Source organism: Nansenia antarctica (assembly GCF_963989245.1).
Source record: "Nansenia antarctica genome assembly, chromosome: 1".
Taxonomy (NCBI): Eukaryota; Metazoa; Chordata; class Actinopteri; order Argentiniformes; family Microstomatidae; genus Nansenia; species Nansenia antarctica.
The window spans coordinates 36,872,328-36,891,056 of record NC_137674.1 but is presented as its reverse complement, the minus strand read 5'-3'; the positions used below and the strand labels follow the sequence as shown (position 1 = coordinate 36,891,056).

Below are 18,729 nucleotides of genomic sequence, written 5' to 3'. Positions count from 1 at the left end.
TTAGATATTTAAGTCTCCAATTACAATGCAGGTGAATGTAATATAGTAATCAGCACTTGTAAACAAAGTGTATTTTATCAAAAGATATATTATGAATAAATAACAATGAGAAAACATTTTGATTGTGTGTGTGATATTTTTGTCCCTGATGATACTGTGTTTATATGCCTAATTGCATATTCTATCCTCCCTACTCTTTATTAAACTACACTACACCGTTTGCCTTTTGCTTGTTCTCTGTTCAACCCAAGTTTTACTCACCAATTGCTTACTCACCGATGAAGTGACAATCATCAGCCAGGTCACATTGATGTGGAGACTTCCAATATTATGCAGGAGAAACAGGACAACATCTGCTATTACGCATAGTAGTGATGTATAGATGTGTTGATAAATCATACAGCAGGCTAAAGATACATGTGTGCGCTCATTTCGATGATGCACTTGCAGCCACCAAGCGTGCACGTATGCGTAGACTATAAAGCGTGTGCGCGCCGTGCCGTGGTGCGCGCGCAGACCATCATCGTGCTTGCTTGCGCTTTGCTGTCCTCTGCTGTTGGGTCGTTGGTGATGCTGAGGAAAGCGGGCCGCTCGTACATCTTTATGAGCAACCACCGCAGTTCCAAAGATTGAGTCGAATGAAACAGGAAAAGCACGGGAAATGTGATGATGGATAATCTTGACCGTTTCTCATTGCTCGGACAGCAATAACGACAGCGGGACAGCGTGTGAATTTATGAAAGGTGAGAGAGCGCAGTGATGAATCACGGAGGAAATCTCCTCCTTATTCACCCAGGACCACTTATCCTCTTCATCTGATGCTGATGCTATAACGCAACCTGCGTGATTTTCTTCTGGTAAGGCTAATTGCCTATATATCATTCTCATTATTTGAAGGCAGCATTATAGGCCTACCTAAATTACCACACGTTAGGAAATCCAATGGTTTGATAATTGTAATAATTATTTCATATCAATATTCATTTAGCGTGCATCACGGCACACTATCTTGCATGCATCTTGCGGAAATAAGGTAAATAGGGAGTTAAAATCAGCAATATGGCCGCGCTTGTCGTTCAGTTGCTTCAACAGTGAAATACAAGTCTTATCAACATAAAAGGCTTCCTCCCAGAGAGCGTTTGGGCTGAATCAGGAGAAGATGATGTTGAGCTCTGCGAGCCCACTGCAGTGGCCGAGTCCTTCTGTTGACTCACGTCAAAGGATGTTGTCATTACCTCGACAAGGTGCGGTTAATATATGCACCTTTATTATTGACCATGGCCTTGAAATATTACAAACCACACCAACAGCATAGAATATCTTTAATTGACAGTATGTATACCTAATTGTAACGGTAAGCTGTGTGTTTCTACGGTAGGATATACGGTTGAGTTCAGTCATTCGAAAAAGGATCCCGTGGAAATGACATAATGCTTAACGTTACTATGCCCTGTCTTCGATGCAAGCGATTGTATAGGCTATTTAAATTGACATGAATGTAGATATTCATAGATAATAATGATAATACTCATGCTATTAATTGAATGATATTGATGTTGATTATAATCATCATAACCACCCCTTTATAGGTCTGTTTATTCCCCTCATGAATATGATTTGTTTTGGTTGGTAGGCACTATAGGCAGGCCTGTTCTCGCAAATAGCAAGTATAAGCCTGCTGTTTTAAACTTCTATGAATAAGCCATGATTACATATGTTATAAACATCAAATAATCTATCGATCAACCAATCAATTGATTACGATAACCAATTAACCATAACATGCATTAAGATCCATTTAATCTTCATGGTAGGCCTACATCTGAAGTTATGTAATCAGTTGTAGGCTACAATGCTCAGCTTCACAATTTGATTAGTTATTTGCTTTTCTCACAACTTCCTTATTCAGGACCTGAGTTGCCTCCATCCAGTACTATATGAATTGCTATTTCATAGCTGAATATCACAATAAGCCATTGTATCGTTTTTGCTGACTTGCCCCTCAGCTCAGCTGATGTTGTCTGCCCCTTTCCCCCTCATATCAGACTATCTCCTGACATAGACATAGTCATACCTGTGTTACATGCACGATGGATAAGATTACGCAACAGCCATGATCACACTGAAAAGGAGAGCCTTCCTCTCAAAGATAAATAAGGAAACTCTGGCTTGCCAAAGGAAAGGGAAAAAAAACAGGGCATGTCAACAACGTTCCTGAGGGCTGAACCTTGGCTTCATTGCTCACGCTCAGCTGGTCAGCTGATGCAGATATGCCATTGGTCACCCCATGGCCAATGTGGGCAGGGAATGTGTGATGGTGACATGTGTGCATAGCCCTGTGCCAAGCCTGTCTGTGATGCCCAGTCTTCACCAGTCGTTCAATTCAGCTGTAATGTGTTCTATGTCCATTATCATTAAGTGGCTCCTTAGCCGACCCTGGTGTCATTAGCTCACAGGATGCAGTCTTAGCTGAACGGGATGTCATGGAGAATTATCATTTGCACAGAGCATGAGCACTCAAGTGTTCCCTTGCCAGTGGACAAATCTCTTTCAGAGGAGGGGAAAAAAACACAGTTTGAGAGTTAATCAAGGCCTTGAAGGGAGGGTGTTAATTACTAATGTAAAAGTCAACCACATTCTGTCTGCTTGAGGACTGCTTATCTTGTACTATTATTATATGGAGCCATATAATATTAAGAAACAATCCTACAGTAACTGTTTGAATATGACTTCTTTTCACAGGGGGAACATCTATGCCCAATTTTGCATAACACTCAGCCAGCAACAGGTAAGCACTTTTTTTTAAAGGCTATTGACACAAGACAGAATCTCCATTGGCACCAGTAGATTAACAAATCCTTTCACTAATGTACTGAACATGAAGAACGTATTAGTGTGCATATATGTTATACAAAAATGCAACAAGAATATGAAATACATTATTGAACATTCCATCAATTGTGCACCCAATACTTTAATCAATGATTGATCAATGATACAGTCCTGTGCAGACTCAGTTATATCCATATTTTCTATCACATGCATGTATCTGTAATGATGAATGATATTAATAACGGTTTATTACCTCTATTGACATTCTGCTTTGTATTGTATAAGATGATAATGTCATTATTAGGCAGTATGTAATGTACTGTTGTGTCTCCCTCAGAATGATCGAGGAGGGCAGCAAGCGAGGCAAGGCCATGGTGGAGAAGAGGCAGCTCTTCATGGAGATGAGTGAGTGGACTGACACAGAGAAATCACCAGAGCAAAACCATTCACCATTCACACTCCTCCAGTATACATTCCCCTACACAGTCATGTTTCACTTAAGTGAAACATGACTGTGTAGGGGAATGTATACTGGAGGAGTGTGAATGGTGAATGGTTCATTTTTTCATTTCATGATTTCACCATTTGGCATTGAGTTTAGGGCTGCAACTAACGATTATTTTGGTAGTCGACTAATCTGTCGATTATTTTTTCGATTAGTCGTGTGGCTTTTCGCTGCGCGTAAATGGCGACGCAGAAGCATAAATCCTGCTTAACTAGCTATCTAACCTAACGTTACGCCAAGCTACAGCTGCTCACAGAGCTAGTTGATTGGCTAGCTAGCATTGCTGGCTAGACTACAGACAGCTCACGTTAGTAGGCTACGCTTGGCGCTGTTTATCTTACAGACAGCTCGCTGGTGGACTCAACATAATTGAAATAGCATTCACTTATCAAGCATCATTCATGATCATCCACCATGACTACCTGGTATTTTAATAGCGACCACCCCTCACTTCATTTCATCTCGCGTTCTCCTGGCTTCAACATGGAAAACCCCTGCTACGTAACGTTACATACAAGCGCCTCTGTCTGTCACATGCGTGCCACAGGGCAAATAAATTAATAGCACAAACGCTCATAGCATGTACAGCCCTGTCCATGAGACGTTGTTTTCCAACATGTAACAGTAAAGCTAACATAAACATTACGACCCTAACAATATAACGTTAGCCAGTTGGCTAACAACGTTAGCTAAAACTTACCCAGCTGATTCTTGCATGGCTCCCGTCCCCCCCCCCAAAAAAAAAAAAAAAAAAAAAAAAACGATTAGTCGACAAAAACATTTCACCTCGACGAATTTTCGTAATCGATTAGTCGTGACTAGTCGACTAATCGTTGCAGCCCTAATTGAGTTGCTGCTGCATCTGTGCGTACTACTGTGTGTAACCATTCATTCGACACAGTGATACTATTATTTACTATTCTAGATCATTTAGGGGGCTTGTGTCATTGTTCCTTGATGGCTTTGGAGGGTAAGACAGTTTTCTTATTTATGTTCATCAGGGGCACAGAACTTTGATGTCATCAGACTCTCCACTTATAGAACTGCTTGCAAGCTGAGGTTTGTGCAGAAGAGATGCAACCGTAAGTGCTGCTTCCCTACATGGGTTTCTCTACTGAAAATGACATTTAATTGTCCTTTATAAAAGATATACTTTGTTTTATTGCCAGTCCGTTCAAATGCAACAACAAGATCCTGTGTCAAGATACTGTATAAGCCTTCCCAATAGCTTAAAGCTGTGCCTTTCAAATACACCACACTTAAACAATCACAATCTTGCTGAGGAACTTGTTGAGGATTTTCTTATTGCTGTTCTCCTTAGTGCATCTGGTGGACGTGTGGAACATGATCGAAGCATTCCGTGACAATGGGCTGAACACGCTGGACCACAACGCTGAGATCAATGTCTCCCGACTGGAGACCATCCTGTCTTCTATCTACTACCAGCTCAACAAGCGTCTGCCCACCACCCACCAGATCAATGTGGAGCAGTCCATTGGCCTGCTGCTCAACTTCATGGTGGCCACCTATGACAGGTAAGGTGCTCTGGCATCGGGCAATGCAGAGGGACCCTTACTCTACTGCAGATAGTGGAAGGATATGTCAAAATGGTGGTCTAAATGACACCTTATTCACAGCACAATATATCATTATATAATTAGCTTAGAGAATACAACCACATGGCAACATCACAACAACAATACAATGATTGTGTTGGAGGTCTTCTTCTTATCGCCAACCGTTAAAACATTGTTTAATACCTATTATTAGGAGAATTGTATATGTTGTCTCGTTACTTGTAGCCTTTAGCATGGCTGTATTTAGTAGGGTTAGAAATGCTTCTTCAGTTGAGGCAATGTGCTGTCTTGTGATCACCAGGAAAACACTGATCTGAATGCTTGTACTGTTACTGGGGCTCTTGTTTTAAAGCTTCAGACAATATGGTCATGGATCACAATCCTCTGTGCCTTTACTTGTTTCACACAAGCGCAAGTTACTTGATATTAATCACAAGTTAGGTTTATTTAATATTAATAATAATTATGAATATTTACATCAATATCAAAGTGGAAACAACATGTCTTTTGGGTGGCTCTAAATATTTACGTGACCCTAATCTGTTGCCGTTCATACAGTATGTGATGTTTTATGTGACATAATGAAATGATCACAATGATTGTTGTCATGATGTTTATTAATTTATGATGCTCCCTTATGATGCTCTTAAGGTATTATACAGTGATGGGTATAGTGGTCTGAATATGAAATGTTTCTGGATTTATATTTTTATTACATATTGTGCCTAATGATATATTTTCTATATGTTTTTATGTGTTTAGTGAAGGCCATGGCAAACTGACCGTTTTCTCAATGAAGTCTATGTTGGCAACCATGTGTGGCGGGAAAATAGTGGACAAGCTACGTTGTAAGTACAGTACATCCTCTTGAACAAAGTCAAAGGGCATGTTTTCGAATTAATTATGTGCTACAGTAGTGTAAGCCTTTAACCTGATGGCTGAGTTTGAATGTTTTCATTTGGCACAGGGAAATCCCTGGATTTTGACACCCTTGTATTGAATATGTATTTTCTTTTTAATTGTCACTGTAGTTGCATTACTGATACACATAGGGGCGCCATTGAGTCATACATGATGCATACATGGTGCACCTGACTTGACCTGTAACAGCTGTATGCCTCTTTCCACATGATTTGAGTAGTCTCATCATATTAAAGTCTAAATATGTTTCTCTCAAGGTTAATCCTCATAGAATTATAAACAATTTAGAAATAGCATAGATTAGATGTATGTTTGATACCAATATTTTTCTACTACTGTCTCTCTTGCAGATATATTCTCCCAGATATCTGACTCGAGTGGGGTGATGGCTTTTGCCAAGTTTGACCAGTTTCTCCGGGAGGTGCTGAAACTGCCCACTGCAGTTTTTGAGGGGCCCTCGTTTGGGTACACAGAGCACTCAGTACGGACATGCTTTCCCCAGCAGGTAAGAGATCATGAGTCCTTTTCTCTGGTGATTAAAATGACTGTCTGCAACGCAGCCAACTTTCAGTAGGTGTACCGGCATATCTACATCTGTTTGTCTCCAGATCTTGCTGAGAATGTGTTTTTTTGTTGTTCTGTTGATGATGTTGTACAGTGTCTCACTGAATGCATTCTTGTCTATTTGAATCTAGAAGAAGATCTTGCTGAATACGTTTTTGGATGTATTGATGGCAGATCCTCCCCCACAGTGCCTAGTATGGCTACCTCTCATGCACCGACTTGCTAATGTTGAAAATGGTGAGATTCATGTTTGAACCTTGTTGCCAGTTGGTGTTCGTTGTTTGGGGTGAATTTGCTGCCAAACATGGATAATGGACGTGACCTGAACAGAGGCATTTGTATAGAGAAATGTGTGCTCTTCTGAGCAGTCTCAGGGACTGTCAGTGAGTAAATGTATTCCTTTGTTGTTTTCATCCCAAGTCTTCCATCCAGTGGAATGCTCTTATTGTCGGAGTGAAAGTATGATGGGTTTTCGGTACCGGTGCCAACAGTGCCATGGCTACCAACTCTGTCAGAGCTGCTTCTGGCGTGGCCATGCCAATGGTCCCCATAGCAACCAGCACCAGATGAAAGAGCACTCCTCTTGGGTAGGCAAAGCAGCACAAACTCTCACAGTCAAGTTCAGAGTTAAGATCTTCACTTGAACAAATGCTGAATTTATTATTCCCTTGTGTGCCATGACTTTCCAGTAGCAGAGCATTTTAACTTATTTCCACATGAACTATCCTTTTTAAATGTTCTTAAAAGGATTTTATGGGGTTTTACTCATTTCAGCAAATGAAATTCTATTGATTGAATTTTCAAGGCTATGCCATTTTCCCCATGCTCAATCATTATGTAGTAGAGTGAAGCATAGGAAGTGATTTGCACTGGTTTCCAAATCCAATTCCAAAGCCTCTCAGTGTGCCAATGATAAGGATGATTATTTGGAGGGCATCATGACCAGAATGAACTGACTGAGCATACAAAGCAGGAATATTTTTTTTTTTTACCATTGTCAGAAAAACAGAATGCATTTACTCAGTTTACTCAGTCGCTTCAGTCAATATTAGCCTATCAGGTATTTTTCACTATCCATTACACAATGTGACTAGATGTATTAGAGGCATGTAAGGTCCCACATTATACATGCCATCACATTACTTCTACAGTAGTTAATAAGAGATTCCGACACAGTGGATATAATACATGCCATCTCCTGTCTGCCTCTCTCATAGAAGTCCCCGGCCAAAAAGCTGAGCCATGCAATCAGCAAGTCTCTGGGCTGCGTCCCCATTGGAGAGCCACCGCATCCTGTGTTCCCTGAGCAATCAGAGAAGCCACAGGACCTGGCACACACAGTGTGAGTATCATGGAGCTGTTGTTGTTGTTGTTGTTGTTGTTGTTGTTGTTGTTGTTGAAACCTGTGTCACCTAATCGTATCACCAAAAAGTGGAGAGTTAAAATGTTCTGATATAATAGTCATAATTTCCAGGACAGTTCAACGCAGTAAGTTGTCCCATGTTATGTTGGATTTGGTCACACCTCTAATGATATTATTTTTAGTTTTCAAGCTTCACCTGCCATGGGATGGAGTGTGGTCCCTTTCTCCTAAGACGCCAGGCCCATGATTGTATATGATAGATGTGAAAATGCTGATGTGTAGTGTAGGTTTACGTAGAGGGGCTTCGAACAGCATCTTAAGTCACCATCAATCAGATGTTAGTAATAAAGCTTGTACTGTGGCATAAATCTGATGCTCTGGCTCTGAGGCTCCAGGAAGTAATTATAGAAAATGCAGTATATCCTGAGGCTGTCAATCTTCAATCTCATTTACATTTCAGTTAGGAAAAAATAATAGTCTTATATTCCATAATCAATTCCATTTATTCCATTAGCAAGATATATCGGCAGTTGTCACTCCATTGTAATTCTATTCTAATAATTCTATGATTGTAATGCTTTGGGTTTTAATATACAGTTTAAAAAAAAAATATATATATATATTTGGACAAAGAGAACTTATGAATTACCAGTTGCATCTTGATGTCCTTTTTAGTATGATAATCTTGACAAACAAACTATGTACAGTAAACAGTTAATGCGTTTTCAGTCAAAACAAATATCGATACGTTTAATACCATCAAATCATTTAATCATCAGTACCTTGATAACAATATGTTGCACCCTGCAGTATACCAATAAGATTAATAATTTTTGCTGTCTATTTGTCTTGTTATTTTTAAGCCACATGTCAAAATGTCATGAGTATTGATAGTCAGATCCATCAGAGGAGAAACTAGTAATCAGAAAATGCCAAGGAGAAACATACAGTGTGTAAAAATATCTGAGCATGGTTTACAGTTTTACAACCTAATAAATATCTCCACCTTTGAATCACTCCTCTGAGGTTGTAATGGGGACCTGCTGCTCAGTGGGGCTGATAGACTGAGACCATATGCATATACTCTATCACTGCAGTGCAACACACGTTGAGCTTTTAAGATTAATTTAGCAGATAAGAGGTTAGACAAAATGTGAAAATAAACTGTCCGATCGGGACATTTCTCTGATGTTCGATTTAGGTGATTTGAATAGTCAGGTCAGTATAATTATTGTATAGTAATTCTTCAGTAATCCATGTCCTTGCTGGATGGTGATTGGCTCAGACAAGTAAGGCTGCATATGGTAAAGACCAGAACATTTTAAAAGAACAAAACCCCTTTCACAATGATTCTCATGTCATCATAGATATTGTAGAATACCTTTATTAGATAAGGAGCCGTGTTCAAAATCAAAAAAGGTCTCCGGGGTAAGACTAACTCTGGGTGAAGGTATTTGGACTCACGTACCATACAGTAATCAATTGAATTGTGTGATAGAAAAAAAGACAACTTTGGTGCAGTGCAAGATGAATCGTTTATCTTCCCATTTTACCCAGGAAACCCGGAACCCAGATTTGATTGAATAGGGTATTATGTGATTGTTGGAGACCACTGGAGATTATTAATGGACAAAGTGCCTTCTCATGCTTTCTCTCGGATGGCATTTCAAGGTTGGCAGCACAGTGTGTGACTATAGGCTTTAAGGGAAATGGAGGTTACTGTGTGCCCCTGAGACCTCGTGCAGAAGTGCACACCCCACCTTTACGGTACAGTACATTCCCAGTGTGGTATCAGTGTTATTCACTGAACTACTCCTTTCTGTCATCTCCCTACACTCTTATGATGGAAAACTGAAATGATGTTGAGATTTTGGGTCCCACACTGTTTTGATTTGAATCAAATTTGAATAATCACTCTGAGAACCTTCAAAACCTATGAAAATGATGATATCAGAACATCATCCTTGACTGTTTAAGCCCTGTATTTTTATTCGGGCTGATTTAAAAAATAGATAGGCCTAGATGAAAAAATACAATGAGAATGAAACTTTTTTACAGTATGGTCAGACGTAATTGGCAAGTTTGAACAATAAAAAGACGATTGAAGAATAGTTTGAATGATCAGGATTTAAACCCGTTGTAACATTTAAAAATGTTTGAATGAAGAAAGGCACAGAAGCGATTCCTCTCCGTGCCGTGCTGTTCAGCTTTCACAATGTTTTACAGCGACATGGCTGTAATACTCTGAAACTACCATTCGTATTTCCCAGACAGGTCCCAATCAAAATGAAAAATGTAAAATTGTCTCCTCACTATAGTGTTTCAGGATGATATCAACATGATATCACAAGCCTCCCATCCTGTCAGAAGATGACTGGTTTAGTCTGAGGGATAATGGCAGAATCAGGGTAAAGGATCAAGGTTGACCAAACCTCTAAAGTAAAACAGACAGGAGGGTCCCAGTTGGCTGACTCCAGGTCTCATCCCCGGAGTGTACAGCAGTTCTGATGGAGTTTGGAAATGTTTATTTATACCTAAAAGCAAACAGTAACAGCAAGCTGGAAGCTTTGGATCTGCTCAAAGTGACAGTGAGTTTCCAAGGGATTCATACAACAAATCAGAGTTTTGGTTTTGTGATGCATTTGTCTGTCTTGGTTTATTTGTAGAAACTATGATATGGGTTCTTGACCTCAGACACACTGCTTCAGCCAACACATTTGAAGTAGAGGCTTACCGAAGTATAACATTTTCACTGCATTTTCGATGTTTGGTATTTTTCAGCATCCACAACCTTTATTAAAGGAATGGCGGTTGTCTATAATGTCTTCCTCTGTTTTATTTCCTTGCACATTCTCCCAGTCAATACAAATTCCATCTTTGCCATTGAAATGAGGGGATAGCCTTGTAATTCATTTTGCTGCGTGTGATCCATTGGGTTTTATGGCTGGGATATTGACAGACATAAGGAACGGGAGTGTGCATTACCAGTAAGTCAGGAGGACTTGTGTTTTAATTTTATTTTTAGCAGGGTGCAAATGAGCAAAAGCCGTCATCCAAGTTGTGTTGTCAGAAATAGAATGAGGTGAGGCTGATGTGAATGGGACATCATCAAAGCCCAGCTTAGTCTTCTCTGTCCCTCTGCCAAAGGCAATGTTCAAGAAACGGATACATTGTCATTCCATGCACGCAGGTTGTACAAGGCTTAGCGCATTGCAGACTTTGATCTTTTTGAGTGCCTAAATGTTGTGTCGATGTATTCCTATTTGACCTTTGGGATACCTCTGAATCTGAATGGGTTGGACATGGAGACATTGGCGAGCGCTAGATTTGTGACATGTGACAGCAAGCAGCATGCATTCAACACAAGGATGCCTAACAAAAGTCTTAGGATGACATTTGTATGGAAAGAGATTGCTTTTTTTTTTGCTGTGTGAAATTGTTGCATTAATCAACTTATCATTCTGGATGCCAACGGGTGGCTGACAGTGATGTTTATGAGACATGGCGCGTGTTAAGACTTATCCAAATAGCACAGAGAGGCTGCTTTTAATATCCATGAAAAAGACTCAAATAAACACCACCAGCCTGACTGTTACTCTTAAACCTTTACATAAGAGTCGCAGCAGCTCCTCTTTCACCACACAGAATGTTCCAGAGATAGTAGTTATTTTGGTATGCAAAATGTTTGATGATTATTTATCAGAGGATAGTATGTGAAATGCATGTTATGTAACTTGCTCAGGATAAGTGAGCTTGGCGAAGAAATATGTAAATGAAATTATTTTAAGGGCGGTTTTGCATTTTTGTCACTCTGGGGCTGACGGAGAGATTAAATAGAAGAATGTAGAGGTGGTTGAGATGGAGAGATATTTTGAGCAAAAAGTATTTCCCTTTGAGGTTGTTTGCGTGCATTTGCACGTGCATGTGTGTGTGTGTGTGTGTGTGTGAGAGAGAGAGAGAGAGAGAGAGAGAGAGAGAGAGAGAGAGAGAGAGAGAGAGAGAGAGTCTATATCGTCATACAGTCATGTGACTCCTGAGTTTCCTTGGAGACAGCAGCAGTGTAGTACATTGAGATGCTCGCTCAGTTGAGAGCAGAGTAGGCATCTGGCAACAGCAGTGGTTGGATGTATTTGGCTTGCGAGACAGGTGCTTTCTACCCAAAAGGAGGTGAGTGAGATCTCATATACCGCTATCATATCCCCCTGTCAACGCCTGGTTCAGTTACTAGGTCCTGGATGAGAGTCCACGCTGGCATTTCATACTTAGAAGTTGCTTAAAAATGTTTTGTCAGCATGTTGCTAGAGGAATGTGTGTGTTCTGTCTTGGTTGTTTAGAGAGTGTAGGGTGTTTCAGCAGATAAGGCACTTTACAGTAGGTTCAGATCTGGGCATGAACAGAATTATCCCTCATTCCCTGTTCAGTAAATCAGTGATTGGTTTTCTTCTGCCTTCTGCTTGTTTGAAAGGGATTAACATGTGGTCCTACTGGAATGTGAGACTAGTAAACAACTGATTAAGGTACACTAGTAGCACTAAAACAATGTCTTCCATGGTCTAATTTGAAAATGTAAGCTTCACTCTGGGGAGTATTTCATATTGGAGAATGAATCTCAGTAATGCAAATATGCTGACCCCCCCCGACTACTCACTGTAAGGGAATAACTTATTCTGTTACTTATTAACAAATTCTGCACAAAATGTTATGAATATGATTACTGATGTACTGTATAGGGCTTCCTGGCCTAAATTCAGCAGGACACATTTATTTTTGTAATTTGCCTATCTGCATGTTGTTATGATAATGCATGCATCAAAACTCTGTGTACAGATGTTGATAAGGGTCAGTATTCGACACTTACTCTGTCTGTCAGCCTGTTCTTCATGATTTTGACTTGTTATTTTTGTTATGGAAATGATTCAATGCCATAAAGGTCAAATACTGTATTCTGTTAATACATTTTGGGGGGAAAGCAGCCTGTTCCAAATACTTCCCTGATGTCAGTGCTCATATCATGGAAACTGACAGAGAGAAATTGTAGAGCGACTGGCAGAGAGGGAGAGAGGGAGATTGGTATAGAAATAATGCAGTATTCGTTTTTGGGGTGTTCTTTTTTCATTCATGGGAGTAGAGTATGAACACCTGTGATGTGCAGACATTTTGATCTGCTAATGAGATATCAGGTCCAGGGTCTGGGAGCCAAACAGTGTGCCTGGACCTCTGATGTAGGTGCCAGATGGACACCATGCTTTGTTTACTCTCACAAATTACATTCTGCAATGTCACCTTTCCTAGTTTCTCACCGACTTCAAGTTTAATTAGATTTCTTGTCAGCTTTTGTTCCCCCTGTTCATTTTAATTAGGTTTAAGCTAATAGCATTAAAAATCTAAATGCCATTGCCAGAGAGTCAATTATTCCATGCCAATTTGAAATTAACTCATACATACAGAACTGAACATCACAGTAACACCCTTCTACAGTACATTCAGTACTTGTGTATGATTGCACTTAAACACTTAAACATATTACACATGCTTCCTCATCTTCTGTGTAGCATATACAGCCAAGATTGCTGATCCAATGATTCTTAATAGGATGCAATTGTCCTCCTCCTCTCTCCTCCCCCCTTAGTGACAGGACCCAACGGGCTCCGCTGCAGTGTAGCATTAAAGCCCTCTAATCTTGTCTTTTAGTCAGCCGAAGCCCGTGGCCAACAACATGAACGACACTATGCTCATGTCCTCTGGGGCACCTACTCCTACAAAAAGGTAAGTGCCTCAGATTAAGCTGTGTGCTCCTGCAGGGCATAGAATCACCGTAAGCCCCCTTTATGCCCTGCATGATGGTTATATCAGTTTACTCATCATTGTGAGTTCTCTATTGAGGCATATTCTAATCATTTATAATATAATATAATGAATTAAGTTTAGCAATCTAAAAAGAGCGACCTAAAAACTTTTTTCTTTTTTTTTTGCACCAGAGCATGTGAATGTGTTTTGAGAGAGAAATTGGTGTCTGTGACATGAGCGATGTATCTCAGAAGGCGCCCCCTCTGAGAGTGACAAATAGACTATGATAGAATTGGAGCCTTATCATGTAAGCAGAGACTATGGCACTCTGAGGAAAAAATGAAATCTGTTTGTTGTTTCATGTCAGTCCCTTCCAGTTTTACTACAATATCATTTTTTCACTGTGGTAATGAACGGTCTAACAGGGGCATAATGGTTGATGAATTCAATAACGGAAAGTACTTGAAGATGATTATCTTTAATGCATCTGCACTCTAGAGTATTTCCGGAACGAGTATTTCCAAAACTCGTGCATACAGTACATCTCTATCCACAAATAATCACTCTGTAGCAAAGACAGAGACTCTCAAGTCATCCAACTATCATATTACCACATTACGTGAGCAAGTTAAATCCATCCACAGACAATTCTACTCTAATAGATATTTCCTGCTTTGGGGGATTATATTTTATTTGGTGTGCAGCATTGTGTCATAGCTGCAGCTTCAGTAAGTTGAAAGGCAGGATTCAAACCACATCCTTCCTCAGGAGGTCCTACAGCAAAGCTTCCTATATAGTATCAAGATGAGAGTGCAGGCTGGTGGAAGCTGACATGATACGGCTGACATGATAGGCTGTAAATGATGCTGTGCATTTAGACGAGAGAGGTCAGAGGGAGACACAGTAGCATGCACTGCAGTGTTTGTGCTGAGAAAGGCACAGCTCCTCGGCTTTTATTTCACTTTTGACAGTTGACCAAGCAGCTCCATAACCTTTGTCTTGACATTCGAGGTCTATGAGTCATAGCTGTTTGGTGAGATGTCATGCTCTGAAGATGCCTTTGCTTTTTGCTTTCCCGAGGGATGGGGGAGGGGGGCATAGCAATACACATACACTTACACACACGCCACACACACACACACACACACACACAGTTTCACCTGATTTTTTGAGGAGGTGAGGGGGAGAAAAGGTAGTTTACTAGATTTCCTCCCATTATGAGGTCCGCAGAGTAAGGGAGTGCTTCTTCTTCTTAAGATGCTGTTGGCCTAGCAGAATGCCAGTTCCTTTCCTACAAGATTCTCATTGCGTCTGTGTTGAGTTGACACACTGTCACATTTGGTTTGTAAATATTAATCCGCATAATGACTCTGTTTTGGTCTGCTTCCCTTGATGTGAAGAGCCTGGGAGTCAAGGATGTCACTAATGAATAATAGAACGTTCCTGTGGCTCTTCTTGAGCTCACCAGCTCTCAGTTGAATTTCATCCACTGAAAGAAAAATAACTGCAGTCACGCCACCACTGTTTTCAGTCCCAATTCTAAAGCATTTTATATGAATTATTAGAAATATATCATTAGGAATTTCATTTGATGAGGAATTTTTGACTCTTAAACTGCAGAGGTTTTAAACGTGTCCATCACTAAGTTATATTATACAACAGTTATACATATATATATATATATAACATATTATTTGTAGGTAGAAATTGTGAGTAGAAGCCCAACCTCCTTCACAGTCTTGCAACCGATACTCTCTGCTGACATGGCATTTGCCTCCTGCCTCTCGCAGACAATCACCGCTGGTCTTCCAAGGGCGAACCGACTCTCCACAATTTATTACCTTTTAGTCATGCAGAACCACAGTGCAGAAAATAAAAAAATATTTGCTGTTGGAGCTCGACAAAGTTTTAATTTGAGTGTACAGACTATTGACCAAAATGCCACTGGATATGAAACCACTGACTCAACTGGTACTGTAGGCATAGTAGTGCGTGTTATTACAGTGAGATGTCAATAGTTTTGTCATGTTCAAGATGTGAACAATAACTTATTTTCCCCCTGTAACACTTAATTAAATGTCACATTGATTACGTTAGAATAACAGTAATGTAGCCATGTGACTATGTTGATGACCAGATTCTCTGTCTCTGCTGTATGGGCAGCGGTATGTCTTCGACCCGTAGTCCTTTTATCTGTGTGTGTCACTGTGTTTGGCTTAACCTCAATTTGACCTAGCTAGCACAGAAGTGCATGAAGGCTGTCCGTGGAGAGGCTAATAAGCAGTCTACACAGCCTTGTCTGCAGGCTGGCACTGGGAATTAATTGGTGCCAGGAAACCCTCTGACAAAGCAACGGCACGGAGTGGCCTGTAGATTAACAGCCCTCAGGAGAAACAGCCTCAGCTCCAAATGACCCGTAGGGGTCATCTTTCTTTTTCTGCCCTGTGGAGAACAGCAGCTCTGATGTGCCTTAATGTATTGCTCTAATCCCATGCCCCCGAACTGAAGCTCCATCTAGAGTTTAGGCCGAGGATAAAGCCGTGGTGGTGATTGTGCCCTGCTTGTTGTGCCATGTGTTTCCAGCCAGATTGGGTTTAATGGGCTTAATCATTGCTCATTTCCCAGTCAATGTGAGAGTGCTGTCCTCGCGGACTCTGGGCTGAATGCACAGCATCATACAGGCTCTCTCCTTCACTCCTCATTGACGACCACTCACTGAGGGGGGGGCGGCATATGTCCTCTCGTCTGTTCGCACCGCAGGCCATGCCCTCCATCATGAATACCAAAGTCACATGTGACATTTTGACATTTCCGGTAAATGGTTTGAGTTACAGTGTGTGACACTTTTGGCCGGCTGCATTGGTATTCATACTGTCCTTCAAAAAGACTCATGGAAACTTGTCAGAACCAACCATAATGATCCACTAATGCTGGAGCCATAATCCAAAATCGAATGGCGCCACACCACCACCTCACTGAAGTCATTATTTTTCCTTCACTTTTTCACCATGTTGGCAGAAGGTCTTCCACTTACATAAGAGTACTGTTGCTTGCTGTCTTCATGAAGATTGTTGTTGATGTTTCTCCCCCTCCCTCCCCCCTGTGTCCTTGGGCAGTGTCTTGGAGAGTCCCAGCAGGCTAGATGAAGAGCATCGCCTCATTGCTCGTTACGCCGCCCGCCTGGCAGCTGAAGCAGGCAACTCCACAGTGAGTGCCCAATAGACTGCCCCAGGGTTGACTCCAGCCTGTGTTTAACATTTGCTGCACTGAATATTATTATTATTATTATTGTTGTTGTTATTATTATTATTATTATTGTTGTTATTATTATTATTATTATTGTTGTTGTTATTATTATTATTATTATTGTTGTTATTATTATTATTATTATTATGTAAAGTCTTTGTAACTGCAGAGCGCACTAGTATTGTAGTAGGAATAACCCCCCGTTTATCAAAGTGAAGACCATTAAAAGATTCAACACAGCATTCAATTTGTGGCTGATAGGTGTTTCAGATATCATTTTTATTGGCTTTTATCTTTATTCTGACTTTTTGATGATCATTTTACCTTTCAGCAATGTCCTCCAACAGATCTGAGTTTTAACTTTGACGCCAACAAGCAACAGAGACAGCTGATAGCGGAGCTAGAAAACAAAAACAGGTGGGCCTATATTTGAAGATTAAACATTTATATTTCATTTATTTACCTATCATGTCATGTTTCGTTTAATTCTCTTTGTTGCATAACAGTTTGTTGGAGTCTAAACACATATTCTATGAAAAAATACACAAACCCCCAAACATACACAAACCTGATTCCCAATCTGAAGGGCTTTTTCATTCAAGGTGTATATTGAAGATGTGTGTGTCTTCTGGTCCCTCAGGGAGATCCTGCAGGAGATCCAGAGGCTGCGCCTGGAGCATGAACAGGCCTCTCAGCCCACCCCAGAGAAGGCCCAGCAGAATCCCACCCTGCTGGCCGAGCTACGGCTCCTTAGGTACAATCTACCCTACATTAGAATGCATGCCATTTAGCCTACTATATACATTATAGTGATGTGTATTTTATATAGTATTATATATTATATTGACCATACAGTATGCAATACACATCACTGTACTGTAAGTAGGGTTGCAAAATTTGGGAAACATTCCAATCATCTCCAAAGTTTCCATATAGAAATGGGCTGTAAGTCGCTTTTATCCATAGCCACTTAGAGTACAGGGAGTGCATACATGTGTTTGTATATTATACATGTTTGATAATCATACCCACAAACTTAAGCACTGTTAGCGCCTTGCTCTACCCACTGAGCCATGCAGGACCCTCGCACAGCACATCACCTCCTCTGTAAACAGCCATGTGAATTCAGGGCTTAGACTTTTGGATGGGGATTATCTACAGTACATAACGCTCTGATTGCCAATTACAAGAACTGGAATGTATCTGTGTTTCCGAGCTGGCTGTATAGCGCTGATATTGAAGAGTTCTATAGCCCTGAGGTAGAGAACAGAGCAGATAGTCGATGTGTTGTGAGGGTTGAACGTGTGGGCTGGCAGATGGACACGAGTTTGGTGTGGGTTTTTAGTAGCTTCGGGTCTCACAAACGCTAATGAGAGTACGGTATTCAGCTCATGGACACCAGAGGGCGTTTAAGTGCCAATTGAGCTCGTAGCTATCACACAAAAAGGATTGTTGCTGCCAGAGTCAGTCAGTGCACTGCTGTAGATGTAACCCTGGAGTATAACTAGGCTAGAAGGGAAGAGAAGTGAGTGTGTATGTATGTGTGTGTGATGTAGGTCCGGGGATAGACATGTGACTGACAGGTTATGTGTGTGTGTGTGTGTGTGTGTGTGTGTGTGTGTGTGTGTGTGTGTGTGTGTGTGTGTATGCATATGATTTTGAGACAGACACAGGAAGGATGAGCTGGAGAGGCGCATGTCTGCCCTACAGGAGAGCAGAAGGGAGCTGATGGTGCAACTAGAGGGACTCATGAGGCTGCTCAAGGTAGGAGATGACTCCACACTGTGGTCTGGTTGGGGGGACGCTGGCCTGATTTTCACGGTGCCTCAATCTGATGCGATTCTGTTCTTTTCTCACTACTCTTTGTCACTATCCTCACATTTGTCAACTCAGTATGATGATTGTACCCCCCTATATCTGTTGTCCAGTCGCTA

At 40.8% G+C, this 18,729-nt stretch overlaps 1 protein-coding gene across 1 annotated transcript in view; it reads left to right on the top strand.

The window, feature by feature from the left end:
- Positions 1-3,170: 3,170 nt before the first annotated feature.
- Positions 3,171-18,729, top strand: part of dtnbb (dystrobrevin, beta b) — a gene marked incomplete at both ends in the record, with an annotated part of 40,112 nt that continues 24,553 nt past the window's right edge. The window contains 13 exons of the mRNA XM_080522430.1: positions 3,171-3,237; positions 4,339-4,419; positions 4,659-4,872; positions 5,677-5,762; positions 6,186-6,340; positions 6,531-6,636; positions 6,820-6,986; positions 7,617-7,741; positions 13,454-13,528; positions 16,666-16,756; positions 17,127-17,212; positions 17,436-17,549; positions 18,463-18,559. Of these exons, the coding sequence (XP_080378556.1) occupies positions 3,171-3,237; positions 4,339-4,419; positions 4,659-4,872; positions 5,677-5,762; positions 6,186-6,340; positions 6,531-6,636; positions 6,820-6,986; positions 7,617-7,741; positions 13,454-13,528; positions 16,666-16,756; positions 17,127-17,212; positions 17,436-17,549; positions 18,463-18,559 (1,464 nt within the window). The remainder of the gene's footprint in view (positions 3,238-4,338; positions 4,420-4,658; positions 4,873-5,676; positions 5,763-6,185; positions 6,341-6,530; positions 6,637-6,819; positions 6,987-7,616; positions 7,742-13,453; positions 13,529-16,665; positions 16,757-17,126; positions 17,213-17,435; positions 17,550-18,462; positions 18,560-18,729) is intronic.